Source organism: Arachis hypogaea, chromosome 18, assembly GCF_003086295.3.
Source record: "Arachis hypogaea cultivar Tifrunner chromosome 18, arahy.Tifrunner.gnm2.J5K5, whole genome shotgun sequence".
NCBI classification, from domain to species: Eukaryota; Viridiplantae; Streptophyta; class Magnoliopsida; order Fabales; family Fabaceae; genus Arachis; species Arachis hypogaea.
The window spans coordinates 16,983,472-16,998,278 of record NC_092053.1 but is presented as its reverse complement, the minus strand read 5'-3'; the positions used below and the strand labels follow the sequence as shown (position 1 = coordinate 16,998,278).

Below are 14,807 nucleotides of genomic sequence, written 5' to 3'. Positions count from 1 at the left end.
TTTTTTTAGAACAAGAAAAATGATCTCATTATTAACGACTAATCTTGGAGTATATAGAAGCTTCAAATCACTAACAAAAATAAGAAAAACAATTAAACAACAAAGAACAAAGTATAACCTTATTTAACTTATTGCAAATAGCAAACAACATAGTATAACACAAACAATCAACAAAGAGAAATTAAACAACATACATGTTAGATTTTAGTCTCAGTTTCTTAATTATATTATAATAAAATTTGTTAGAATTATTTATTTAGAACAAATGTTAAACAATTTATTTCTTGAGGAAACTGCTACACGACGATGGGGTCCAAAAGCAGTGCCATGATGTGATCGTTCAGAAGTTCACAGTTGGTGTATTTATCTTCAAAGTTTGCATATATAAACTCACATATGCGTGCCAAGTTAACAATGCAATCAAGGATGGGTCTTGGGATTTCCTCAGTTAATTTGAGATACTCTTCGTTCATATCCTTCCAAGAATCATTGATATCCTTTTTGATGAATTCATAGGCCTCCTCTTCTGAGAAGTCATATTGCTTCATGCAACTTTCTACTGCGGAAGCAACATGTTTCCTTTGTTGTTCAAACTACACATACATGTTGATCAAATTTAAAAAGCAGCAGTTAATTATACCCGGCACTATTCCAAAATTTATAAAATTAAATTAAAGTCATTTTAGTGTATAAATATTATAAAATATTTTATACAATTTTTCATTCATATCATTTTTGAAATGTTTATTTAGAGAGTCAATATTAAAAATAGTTATTTTTATTGATATAATATTACGTAATTATATAAAATTATTTTGTGTTGACAATGTATTAAAATTAAATTATATATATATATATACCAAATTAATTAAATAGAATTAAAAAAACTTAGACAAACCTCTACCTTATGTGAGGACAAATCATTTGTTAGTCTGCCAACAAATGATGTGGCTTTTAAGATGAAGGGAATATTAGAAATCCAATCAAACATTTCTTTGGATGCAAATTCTCCAAGAGCAATGAACATTGTTGTGAACAATGGGTTTCCTGAAGTGAGAATTCCGTTAATCTTGTAGTCATCATATGTTGGAATATAGTCCTCATGGCACCATTTTGCTTCAACCATGTAAGCTTGTACTATATTAGAAAACTGCAGGTATAATAAAGTTATTTAATTAATTAAAGTGATTATTAATCAATAAACCAATAAGTCTAATGAATGAAAGCTTACAGCCTGTTTAACATGTTGCAACACTAAGTTTGAGTCTCCACCCACATCATTCATGAAAACCTCTATTTCCATCCAGCATTCCATAATTGCATTAAAAATAACTTTAAAGCAATCCGGAAGAGACTCAATGCATCGAATATCCCATCTGAAAAATAAAAGGGCTGAAAATTAAGAAAAAGTGAAAAAAATCATGGGACTGAAAAGTGAAAAGTGATTAAGATTATTATGCGTGCAACAAAGATATTTTTTTCCCCCTTTATTGAGATAGCATCTAAAGACTGGTGAATTCTTGTTCTAAAATCAGACCTTTGGATTGCTTTGGTGAAGAGTTCAAGTTCTTCAACTGTGCCATAAACATCAAAAGTATCATCCACAAGAGAGATACATATAGACAATTTGGTTATCATTTGTCTTGCAGTGCTATATTTAGGCTCAGAGTTCGTAGCAAAAGGCCAAAAGAATCCTTCAACTACCCTATCTCTTGCATAAGGAACCTTTGTTGCAAAATCTAATTCTCTCCACCACCTGTAATACAACTAATTAGGTCATGCCATGACGGTTAATGATAGGAGTTTTTTTTATTATTTACATTTTGATAATTAACGAATGCTCTATTTTTGAATAACTTTCATAACTCAATGAACAAATCATTATCTATTTCTTCATTATAAGAAAATAACAATTTGTTTTCTATCTTCCACGTACTCTAAAGCAATCAACTAAGGTTGCATTTTTATGTTTATTTTAAAAATAAAAAAAATTATTATAACATGCGTGCTCAAAATAAATAAACTTGATGAATTCGGGCCTCATATTTCTATTTTGATTTTAATTGTCATTTATATTAGGGCAAATGACATAAACAATTGAATTGGAAACAAAATTTACATGAATTTCCTAAACGGAGAAGTGTTACGTAAATAGTTTAATTTCATGTAAATCGAATTCACTTACGTTGATTTACAATGCAAATGTAAATCGAATTGATTAAGTTTGATTTAGTGTCTTAGATAATAAATCAAATTAAAAGAATTTGATTTAGGTTTCATGTTAGTAATTCGACTGTAGTATGTTCGATTCACCTGGAATGATAATATACTAAGGTAAATCGAATGGATTAAATTCAATTTAAATTTGAAAGCACCGAATGGTAATTCGACTCCAATTAATTATATTCACCTTAAACAAATAACAAGATTAAATTGAAATAATTTAATTCGATTTAAAGCACCTCCAAAATTCCTATATATACGAGCAAAACATTGAACCCACACAAGAGTGACACTCAAAATGGCTATGGAGGATAGTTTTCTAGTTCTTGTGCACTACAAAAGCACGATCAAGAAAAAAACGCAATTGAAAATGAAGTTTACTAATAAAAATCTGTTGAGCAGCGTCTTTATCAGACCCTCTATGAGCTTGGTTAATTTTCATGATACCGTACTATAGAATTTGGGTCTGCATGGGATGAAATAGATTGAGATATAGTGACATCTCCATTTTTTGCAGCTAATCTACATCATGACGAGATTGCAGAATAAGGTCCTAACATGAATACTACTGTTATGATTTCGATTTTTACGGCTGTCGGAGAACCGGATGCGGTGGAAAATGTCCTAAGGGAGGACGATGATGTAGAGCCCGCCACGATTGCTGATGACAGTAATGATGATATAGAAAGAGGAGTATTCCTATCAGTCCTGGGGGCCGGGACCATCGAGCTTGGGAACTCAACAGTATCTCCCGTACTTTTCGACTCTAGACTTGGATGCTATGAGAGTAGAGGGGTTACTGGATGTACAATCTGATTTTGGCGCGAGAGATTCACAGGACACCGCAGGTCTAGTTGAGTTTCAAGTCGGTTAGCAGTTTCAGAACAATGAAGAAGTCATCTTATGTGTGAAAACTTATAGCATCCATCATGGGGTTGAGTACAAAGTGATGGAATCGAACCATGATAAGTACTACGACAAGTGCAAGGAGTTCAGAAATAACTGCAATGGTTGATTCGGATCACGCTATGGTAGTGGAAAGGTATTTGGGAGGTCAGACGGTATAACGGACCTCATACATGTTTGGCCACCTCGATCTCCAGTGATTATAGCAAGCTTGATTATCATGTCATATCTGCTTATATCTTTCTTATGATTAGAGCTGATGCTTTTGTGTGCATTAAGGTTTTGCAGAATGCGATGGATGCATATTTTGGGTTCAGACCTACGTACAGGAATGTGTAGTTGACTAATTAAGCAGAAGACTGTCTCGCAGATATATAGGGATTGGGAGAAGGCATACGATGAGCTGCCAAGATGGGTGTTTGGTGTTTATAGAGTGTCGTTGAGAGATCGATCTTGCAATTGCGAGTACTTTCAAACCCTCCACTACCCATGTCGCCATGCAGTTGCTTCGATTTATAATGGATGGAGCCAAGTTGCTAGTAAATCGACCTCTAGTACACTCGATTTATATATATGTATAGTAATTCGAATTATATTCATTTGATTTACTACTGTAATGTTTAAATTGGCCTAATTTAATTTGATTTACATTAAAATGTATTTTAGAGCATTGAAGTAACATTGTTCATTTTAGGGGATCCATGTAATTTTGTGATCCAACTCATTTAGTTAAGTCATTTGCCCTTTATATTAATAGTAACTAAAAGTATTTGACTAACTAAATTAGATTGATTGAATAATTAGTTCATTTATTTATTATAAAATAAGTATTAAGAATTTCAATCATATATATATATATATATATATATATATATATATATATTGTGTGTGGGGAAATAAACTAGCTAGGAGAACTTGAGTAGAAGTATAGCACTTACTTGGTGTTACTACCAATTTCTTTTTTATATAATTTTTGTACCATATTGAAATCCAATTTTGCAAAGCTTAGAAGATCAACCTTGTCACAGGAAGGATTTTCTTCATAAAAAGACATATATGACCTTGCCTTCATTCTTGGAATTGCCTTGTGAAGAGGTTGTTCTAAACTTTGATTGACTTGGTTAGCAAGAGATGGGCTCAATTGATTGGTGATGGACTTAAGTTTGTTGTATGTGAATTTATGTGCTTTCTCTAATATATCTTCTCCATGAACTCTTAACTATGTAGCCTCATACAAGCTCCACATTCCTTGAACATCTTGAACAAGAGTTTTTTCATCGAATTCTCCCTTCCTATTCTTGAATTTGTTGAAAACATCTATATAATTCACATATATACTAACTACTGTGAATTCATAATTAACAATTGGTATGAATTTTTTTTAGTAATGTAATTATATATAAGATAGAAAAAAGAGCTTTAGACATACCTGATGAAATGTAATATCCTTTTTGTCGGAATAAACGAAAAAATAATGCAATAAAGTGAAGGTCACACTCCTCTATAACAATATTGTTGATAAAATCATTGTGAATTTGGGCTAATATTCCGTTGATTTTATGTTCAAAATGATAAGCTATACTCAAACGTTGAATTGAGTCAATTAAACATAATTTTTGTAAGATATTATTATCGTTAGAAGATAAATACATCTTCACCTTTTTCTTATGCATTTGAACTTCTTGTTTCACAGTTTCGTTGACTCCCTGTAAATATTTTTGGTTTAATATATATGTTAGTTCAAAAGAGAGAAAAATTAACAAATTAGAGTAGTATATCATTTATTTGATATCTCTATATATGATCAACCCAATCAACATTATTATATGATGATTTATTGTGGAATTTATGGATTTGATGTAATTCTTAAATCAAATCTAATAATACAAATGAAACTGGTACAAATAATGCTTTATGTTCCAATTATATATATAATTATTCGATTCGGGTTGATAAATAAGTTTTTAAGTTTTCAATATTAAAAAGTAAAAAAAAAAAAAAAACTTCTCTTTTTTGGTTTTCTTTTCTTTTTTTTTAAGAAATCACCCCGGCCCGCCCACCCTGTTGGCATGACTATCAAAAAAAGGAAATGGGCTTGATGAGGACAGGTCTAGGAATTACATAAATTAAAAGGGAGACGTAGTTGGAGACTTGGCTGAGTGGCATATTATATTCCTCTCAAATAACTACATTCGAATTTAAGTTTTATTGGAGGAAAAAAAGAACCCATCTAATATGTGTGAGTGTATTATATAGGTGTGTATTGCATGGAAAAAAAATAGTATTATTTGATAAATGTTGTCACCAAATTTACATTATTTTTGTTGTTATAAAAAAATTAAAAGATATATAGTTAATACTAGTTACTTTTTTATTAAAAAATATTTTTAATATTTATTTTTGAAAAAATTAATATTTAAAATTTAAAATTTTAAATTTAATATTTCAGATTAAAATTTTAAAATTTAGGATTTATTATAAAAGAGCAATGTCCAAAAAGTTTACTGATAAATATTAGCTAAAAAATAGTTGATTTTCTTATTAAACTTAGGAATATAATAGGTGCTAAATCTAACCTTTTATATTTATAAAAGTTAATACATGTTCAACATATTATGTAATATGAATTGAAATATATGCGGTGATAGACCTAAAAAAATTTTATACTAAAAGCAAAAATATACTAAAATAAATTTTTATTAAACATTAATATATTTATAATTTGAAAGACACAAAAAAATATTTATAATTTGAAATTAAAATTATATATATGCATAAAAAAATTGATACTTTTACTTATATTTATAATAATTATGTATAAGAGTTAAAACAAAGAATATGAATTAGAACTCAATTAGAAAGTTAATTTTTTTCAACTAATTTCAATTAATATCAGTCCATTTTTTTTAAAAAATTATCTTATTTATCTTAAAATTCAAACCTTTAAGTCTCTAAAAAATTGAGAATTTTTATAACTAAAAAAGTAGTAATGTTGAATAACTAAAAGTTAGCTTGTTATAATTTTTTTCTATTATTTGATATATAGGTAATATTTTTTCTTACTCAACCAATTTTTGAAGAAAAAAAAATTTACTTATATTTAAAAAATTAAACATCAGTTTAGTAATGAACTAATTGATTATTTTAAAAAATATATTATCACAACTTATTATTATTTTATTTTTAGTTTTGATACTAAATTAAATTTAATACGATATATACAACTGCATATTAAATCTAACAAAATATTTTTTTAACATAATTCTCAAAAAAATAATTTATAATTTAATATAGAAACAAAGATAATAAAATCAAATATATTCATTCATATATAATTATTATCAATTTTTCATCATCTAATGGGGGCAAATGCCCCCCTCTCTCTAACTTAGGTCCGTCCCTACATACATAAGTAAAAGAAAAAAATATTATTCTTAAAAATAGTATATTATGTGATATTTTATGATTTGAATTTGATTAAATTGATTTTAAAAATTAGATCCAAAGTTTGTTTCATTTTATATGATTTATGAAAATGAGATTATGGACAAAAACACTAGGTACTTTTATTGGAAGGAGATGTCTCGATCTCAACATGCTAGAGATATGGACAAAAACACTAGGTACTTTCATAACCTAGCGTCGACTAGAAGGAGGAACAACAAGATCGACTCTTTGATAATTAATGGACGGTTAGTGCAGAACCAGGCCAGAATAAAGGTTGCGATCAGAGGATTTTATAAAGAATTGTATCAGCAGGAATATGCTCCTACGATTGGATTCCGTGATGGGATGGTAAGGCAAATTAATGAGGAAGATGCAGCAGATCTAGAGGTGATGTCATCACCTGAGAAAATACGGCAGGCAGTTTGGGACTGTGAGTCCAGTAAAGCACCAAGTAGTGATGGGTATAATATGAACTTCATAAAAAAATGTTGGATTGAGATTGGCCAGGAGTTTACTGCAGCTGTGTTGGGTTTCTTCCAAAGTGCGAGGTTACCGAAGGATGCTAATATGACATGGGTAGCACTAGCTCCAAAATTCGTGGGAACTAAGAAAATAAAAGACCTTCGACCGATTAGTATGGTTGGTTTTGTGTATAAGGTGATATCGAAAGTGTTGGTAAGAAGAATGCGGGTTGTAATGCCAGGCTTAGTGGGAAAGACTCAATCTGCGTTTGTAAAAGGTCGCAAAATACATAACGGTGCTCTTATTGCTTGTGAGACGGTCCAATGGATGAAGGTGTGCAAGAAGAAGGCGGCAATTATCAAGTTGGACTTTCAGAAAGCATATGACAGGGTGAGATGAAGCTTTGTGGATATTGTGCTTCAAAAAATGGGATTTGGTCTTAGATGGAGGGCATGGGTGAAGGAATGTGTGACTACAGCGGCTATGTCAGTGTTGGTAAATGGGGCACCATCCAAACCATTCAGAATGGAGAGAGGTCTTAGACAAAGAGACCCTCTTTCCCCCTTTTTGTTTGTTCTTGTCGTTGATGTCTTGCACAGGATGGTGGGTAAGGCTGTCAGAAATGGACACATCTTCCCATTGCTGGTTGGAAGGGACAACATAGAGTTGTCGCATCTACAGTTTGTAGATGACACAATCTTATTCTGCCCGCAAGATACGGAGACAGTCATGACTTATAAGAGGCTTCTGCGTTGTTTTAAGTTGATGTTTGGCCTGAGTATCAACTTTGACAAGTCAAACTTGATTCCGATTAATTGCGAGTAGGAATGAGTAACGACTATGTGTGGTTTGTTGGGATGTACAGAAGTGGCTCTACCTGTCAGGTACTTAGGGATCCCCTTAGGTGCTAACCATCGGCTAGTGAAGACCTGGAAACTGATCGTAGACAAGGTGGAAGAAAAACTCAGCTTATGAAAAGCGAAGTCGCTCAACAAAGCTGGCAAGCTGGTTTTCATAAAATCTGTTCTTAATAGCTTGCCAGTTTACTACCGTAGCCTGTATAAGATGCCAAAGACGGTGGCAAAAAAGTTAATTGGGTTGCAGAAGAGGTTCTTGTGGAGTAAAGAAGATGAGAACAATGGTCTACCGCTTGTGAAATGGGAGGTGGTGCAAGCTCCGAAAAAACTAGGGGGTTTGGGGGTGGGAGATGCATTGATCAGAAATACGGCGCTTCTATTCAAGTGGTGGTGGTGCTTTTCGAAGGAGGACTATCCACTGTGGAAGAAGGTGATATGTTCTTGTAATCAGCTGAACCCAAATGTCATGATGTCCAAACAGCCTTTACCGACAAGAGGTGGCCAGTGGAAAGACATATGTCAGCTTAATATACAGGAGGAACAGGTGGGAGACAAGATTATCAATGGCCTGTCTATGGAAGTGGGAAAGGGAAGACATATTCAGTTTTGGAAGGATGACTGGTTACAAAGTGGTTCGTTGAAAGTGAGTTTTCCGAGGCTCTTCTCTATTTCAAATCAAAAGGGATCTGTCATAGGGAACAGTGGTTTTTGGGATGGATTAGAGTAGGTATGGAATTTTCAGTGGAGGAGGAATCTATTCCAATGGGAGTTAGAGCTCCTCAACCAACTTCATGACCAGTTACGGCTAATTAGATTGTCGTCTTACAGAGAGGATACAATTATATGAAAATTTGACAAAACAGGTGTATTTTTTACTAATTCTTTTGTGCAGGTGGTGCAGAATGAGACTCTCTCGGAGAATATCACTAGCTACAGTTTTACTAGTACCATATGGAGAGGATTGGTTCCCCCAAGAGTTGAGCTTTTTGCATGGTTTGTTCTAGTAGGTAGGATGAACACTAAAGAGAGACTGAATAGGCTAGGAATTATTCATCATAATGATAATATCCTTGTTCTGTGTAAAAAGGATATAGAATTTGTGCATCATTTGTTTCTTGGCTGCGAGTTTACATGGCAGGTGTGGTGTGCTTGGTTGAAGTGTGCTCATAGAGATTGGTGTATTCCGGGATATGTCAAAGGACTTTTTGAGAGCTGGATTGAAACACCGGGTCGTAAGTCTGAGTATAAGAGGTGGATGACAAGCTTCTTTGCGATTATTTGGAACATATGGTTAGAGCAGAATAGCAGAGTCTTCCAGAATTCAGAGACAGGTGTTGATGGAATTATAAATAGGTCATTTTTGAGTTACAGGAAATAGTGTGGCATTGATCCATTTGGTTGTTGATGATTATGGCGGAGATGACAACGGATTATACCTTGTCTTGTGTTTTACTTGTGTTGTGTGTGTCTTTCTTGCTCCACTTTTGTGTTGAGCTTCTTTTGTTCCAAAAAAAAAAATGAAAATGAGATTATTCAATTTAAATTACTACATTCGTATTGCTCTTTCTATTTGGAATGAATTGAATTGGATTAATTATTTGAATTGAATTGAATTTGAATACTACTATCATTATGACTTAAATTTATATAAGTAATTCTAAACTACCAAGATTTTTACGTAACTAAATTTAACAAAGTTATAATATATATGTTTTTTTTTTTATTTGTTCACTTTCGTCTCTTTTCTTCTTTTTTTCCTCTTCTTTTCATTCTTTTTTTTTTTACTTATTTGATTTTTTCTCCTTTTTTTTCTCATTGTTCTCTTCCTCTTTCGTCATCATCATCCACATCATTTTTTTCTTCTTCTTATACCTTTATTTTTTTTGTTCTTATTTATCTTCTTTATTTATTTATGTATTTTTAAAAACTTTATGAAGGAGAAGAATAAAAAAAAACAAAAAACAAAAAATGATAAAGAAAAAGAAGAAGAACGACACTGAAATTTTTATATAAATATAGAAATGAAATAGAAATGACATCGAAAATTTTGTTATATAAAACACAATTTTACGTTGATAAACACAGAATTTGAATTGATCTTTATTCTACATTGCAAGACAATTTATAGTATATAATCAACTTTAAAATAAATTTATTTAGATAAAATCGTCTATTTTTAAAGTAAAACATAAGAAAATACGAAAAAAAATATATCAATAACAAAACATGAAAAAGAAGATGAAAAATATGTTGGGAGAAAGAAAAAGAAGATATATAAAATATGAAAAAGAGGCAAAAGAAGAAGATATATATATTGAGGGAAATTTCGATATTACGGTTAAAATATTTCGGTGTTATTTTTGTTTTGAGAATTTTTAATTAGTTAAAAAAATTTTTGTATGACTATTAAGAAATTTTTCATGTCATGCTTAAAAAGTTTTAATGTTATTTTTCTGATAAATTCTGCATGTAACACCCTACCATACAGAGTCTTATGCTTAAGTCATAATTCAGAGATGGCAAGGTATTACGACCTCTAGAATAAAAATTTAGTACATATAGTAGTATAAATGACTGATTATAACTAGGAGCCTTTATAGAAAAATGGGTAAACAAAAACCGTAACTCGAAAGCGCAACACTCCGATCGATAACGTAACGAACAGGGATGAGCTAACGCGAGATTATATATATACAAAGGAGTGTCAAAAACAGGAATATCAAAACTCAAATCCGGTTGCGAAGATAACCGGTCCGAGCATAGCAATATATACATATGATAAAATAAGGAAAACCCCAAAGGAAACCCAAAGGGACACAAATACAGAAACCTATTCTCCAAAATCTCCTGTAAGAGGAGTCACCACAATTTGTATTATGTAATGGAGATAAAAGTATCTAAGCAAAACATATAAACCAAAACAGAGTCCCGAGAACAAAGGATCTTCGCTAATCCAGAAGTCTCCATCACGCCTCAGCGAGAAACCTCACGTCCTGCATCTGAAAACCACAAAATCCGCATGGGTGAGAACCAGAGGTCCCCAGCATGGTAACAGCTTCCACATATATAATACATAATAATAGAGGAAAGCTGAAGGCAATCCTAGAACTTCCTCCAGATAATATCAATGCTTATAAACAAGTTAAACCATAAGTGGCAACTGACTAAAGATCCTTCAGTCTAACTAATACTTCCCTTTCCAATCCCTTCAGACCTCCCAACCACCAGCAGGAGTATAATATAGCAAACACAGTTATATCAGACAAGAGATTTACAGTTAGGAACAGATAAGGCATTTAGACAATTAGCAAGTAATATGCAGTCAAATAGGCAATCTCAAACAATTCATATAGTATGCATATGATGAATGCCTGTCCCTAGTGGCTGATGATATCATCTGTCGGTTATAGAGCCAACCCGACAAGTCCTGGTAGCTAACCATTGGACTGTCCCTCTGTCGTGTCTCCCCAACTCGAGTTATACTCAATATAAATTGATCATAATCATGATCCATATCCATCACCCTCACTGGTGAATATTTATGGGGGTGAGCTCATCCGGAGCTTTCACAGTGCCCGACCACCCTGACGACATAGGGTCAAAAGAGTTTCGAGTCTCAACCTGGAGCACGTGGTGGCTAGCCACTGCTTCCTCCCAGGGAAACCATCATCTCCGATAGTGGAAGTGCAAACATTCACAATTCATTCAACAGCATATATGCATTTATACTTAGCCATAATCATGGCTCCGTCGTAACACGGCAATAATCCAGTCATCCGGCTCACGGTTAAATCCATAACCAGCCAATTCATTAACAATTACGGCCCTTCGGCCCATGGCATAACAAGCACTTCCACTGCCATCCTCCGCATCTCACATAATCATCTTTGATCCTCATAGATCATTCATTTTTCCTTGCTTCACTCGCAAGTTACCACATTCACTAGCTCCTTTTCTCATTGCTAGGCATATCATAATGATTTAAGACATAAGTGGTGAGATCGGAGGCTTAGAAGTATGAAATTTGGCTTTTAAAACTCAAAGATCAACTTTGGGATGAAAACAGGGCCACACGTACGCGCACTCCACGTGCACGCGCGGATGGCCACAAAACTCATCGACGCGCAAGCGTCATACGCGCGGACGCGCGGGTTGAAAAATAGCCAAACGACGCGCACACGTCAGCCACGCGTACGCGTGGGTGCTCTTGCGCCCAGGCACAAAACTGGCACAACTCTAGCACAACTCTCTAAAAAATGGCTGGGCACTTGGTGCAGCGCATCGACGCGCTCGCGCACACCACGCGCACGCGTGGATGGTGCTTTCTCGAAGAACGGCGCGTACGCGCCAAGTGCGCCTACGCGTGGGGGTCATTCTGCTAAAAATTTTCTAAGTTAAAAACCTGCAGAATTCACAGACTCAACCCCCAATCTTCCGACGGACATAAATTTCTCATTTCAAATCGTTTTTCACCCGTTCTTCGAACAGCATGGACATCCCGGATCCAATTTCATTTCTAAATAGATTTGGCATAAATCAGAGATCCGTAGTCCAAGTTATGTCCCGTCAAAGTATGCCCAAAAACCATGTTTTCATACAAAACCACAAAGTGCCATTTTCAAAACAAGCCATTTTCAACTCTTTTCAAAATCAACCAAAACATGCCAATTTCAACCCTTTTTGAAAACACTCAAAATGTGCTAAAATCAACATCAAGCCATCCTCAACTCACACATTGACACTTTACCAAAATTCCCAAAGTCACCATCTAACCATTTTAACACTTCTCAATCAAATGGCTAAGGACAAACACAACATCATGTCAAACATCCTTCCTCATCCCAATTTCCAATTAATATCATTTCCAATCAACCATCATTATACATAATCGACATCATACTCACCATCAACATGGTACCACCCATCAATTCAACCTCAATCATCCATCAAGCATATATCACAACATGCATTTCTCATATATCACACAATCAAGGCATCAATATTCATAATCACATATATGATCACATCATATATCTCAACCATTCAACAACATCAACAATTCAATGCCTATCTTAGGACCTCTAGCCTAAGTATTTCCTACCACATTACATATTAGATACGGGAAACCGAGACCATACCTTAGCCGATTTCCCAAGCTCAACCGGAGCACTTCCAAACCACTTGTCCACAAGCTCTCAAGGTATCAACACCTCCAAGAACAGATTTTATCATACAAAACCCTCTTCCAAGCTTTCCAAAATCACCAATCAAGCTCCAATATTCACATACACACAACCTAAGCCACAATCATCATACCCATACACAACATCTCAATACCCAAACATCATAGAACAACAAATTACACTAGGGTTGAGAATCTTACCACACCCAAGGTCCAAGGAGACAAGATTAACCTTCTCCTTCAAGAGAGTTGGATCCTATAACATCAAAGAGCCCACAATCTCAACATTTTTTCTCATAAAACTCGAAATCAAGGCTGGAAATTCGAAGAGAAAAACGTGACTTACCTCAAGATTGATTGTATGGTTTTGTAGAGCTCTCCACGGTGAACGCGTGGCTGCAAACGGTGCGGCAATCGGAGCTCTAGATCAAAAGTTATGGTGGTTTGAAGATCAATCAAGGGAGAGAACTTGAGAGAGTGTTCTTCCCTCCATGGCCTCCATTTCAGCGTGTTTGAGTGATGAGTGAGGAGAGAGAGTGCTGAAAACTAGGGTTTTAGTTTAGTTTAGTTGGGCCAAGGGCCCACTTTGGGTCCGGTTGGCCCGGTTTGGCCCGTTCGGTCCAATCTTGGTCCGATTTCTATAAAATTGGTACCGAAATTCTCGTCTCAAACTCCTCTATCACATTTAGCCATAAAAATAACATTTTTGGCTTTCTAGAATAAATTCTCATTTATGGGTTAATTAGCCGTTAATTAAACGGGTCTTACATTCTACCCACCTAATTGGGAATTTTGCCCACAAAATTCAAATTCAATTACCTGAGAATAAGTGCGGATAATCCGTACGCATCTCCGACTCAAGTTCCCAAGTGTGTTCCTCAACACCGCCTCGACTCCATGCAACTTTGACCAATGAAACCTCTTTTCCACGCAACCGTTTGATACTAGTATCATCAATTCTAACTGGAGCCACTGGAAGCGTCAAATCTTCTCTTAATTGAACCGATTCGGGTTCTAACACATGGCTAGCATCAGGAGTGTACTTCCGAAGCTGCGACACGTGAAACACATCGTGCAGGCTCGAAAGATGAGGTGGTAGAGTCATCCGATATGACACCGGTCCAACCCTCTCCAGGATCTGAAATGGACCAATGTATCGAGGATTCAACTTCCTCGCTTTAATTGCCCTACCTACTCCTGTGGTTGGAGTAACCTTCAGGAAAACATGATCTCCTTCCTCAAATTCCAAGGACTTCCGCCTCTGATCGGCGTAACTCTTCTGGCGACTCTGCGCCGTAAGCATCCTATCTCGGATTTTCTTGACTTGTTCGGTGGTCTCAGCTATCATCTCCGGCCCCAACAAGCCTTTCTCTCCAGCTTCATACCAACATAGCGGAGATTGACATTTCCTCCCATACAATGCCTCATACGGAGCCATTCCGATGCTCGCATGGTAACTATTATTGTATGCAAACTCCACTAACGGCATATACCGATCCCAACTCGCCGGTTGGTCCAAAACACAAGCTCTCAACATATCCTCTAGGGTTTGGATCGTCCTCTCGGATTGACCATCTGTTTGAGGATGGTAAGCTGTACTCAAGCTTAATCGGGTTCCAAAAGCTTTTTGAAATGCACCCCAGAATCTCGAAGTGAAACGAGGATCTCTATCAGAGATTATAGTAGCAGGTACACCATGAAGTCTCACAATCTCCTTTATGTATAACCGT

The 14,807-nt window shown here is 34.8% G+C and overlaps 2 protein-coding genes across 2 annotated transcripts in view; both read right to left on the bottom strand.

Annotated features, from left to right (window-relative positions):
• Positions 1–153: 153 nt before the first annotated feature.
• LOC112773068 (probable sesquiterpene synthase) lies at positions 154–4,201 on the bottom strand. The gene is made up of 5 exons (XM_029294773.2): positions 4,068–4,201; positions 1,538–1,756; positions 1,232–1,376; positions 905–1,150; positions 154–593 (listed from the first exon to the last, which is right to left on the bottom strand). Exons 1-5 carry the CDS (start codon positions 4,199–4,201, stop codon positions 297–299), a joined length of 1,041 nt encoding a protein of 346 aa, XP_029150606.1. The 3' UTR covers positions 154–296.
• A 143-nt stretch (positions 4,202–4,344) lies between these two features.
• LOC112771648 (probable sesquiterpene synthase) overlaps positions 4,345–14,807 on the bottom strand; it is a 149,708-nt gene continuing 139,245 nt past the window's right edge. Inside the window, exon 6 of the mRNA XM_072225592.1 lies at positions 4,345–4,446. Coding sequence (XP_072081693.1) covers positions 4,345–4,446 — 102 coding nt within the window. The remainder of the gene's footprint in view (positions 4,447–14,807) is intronic.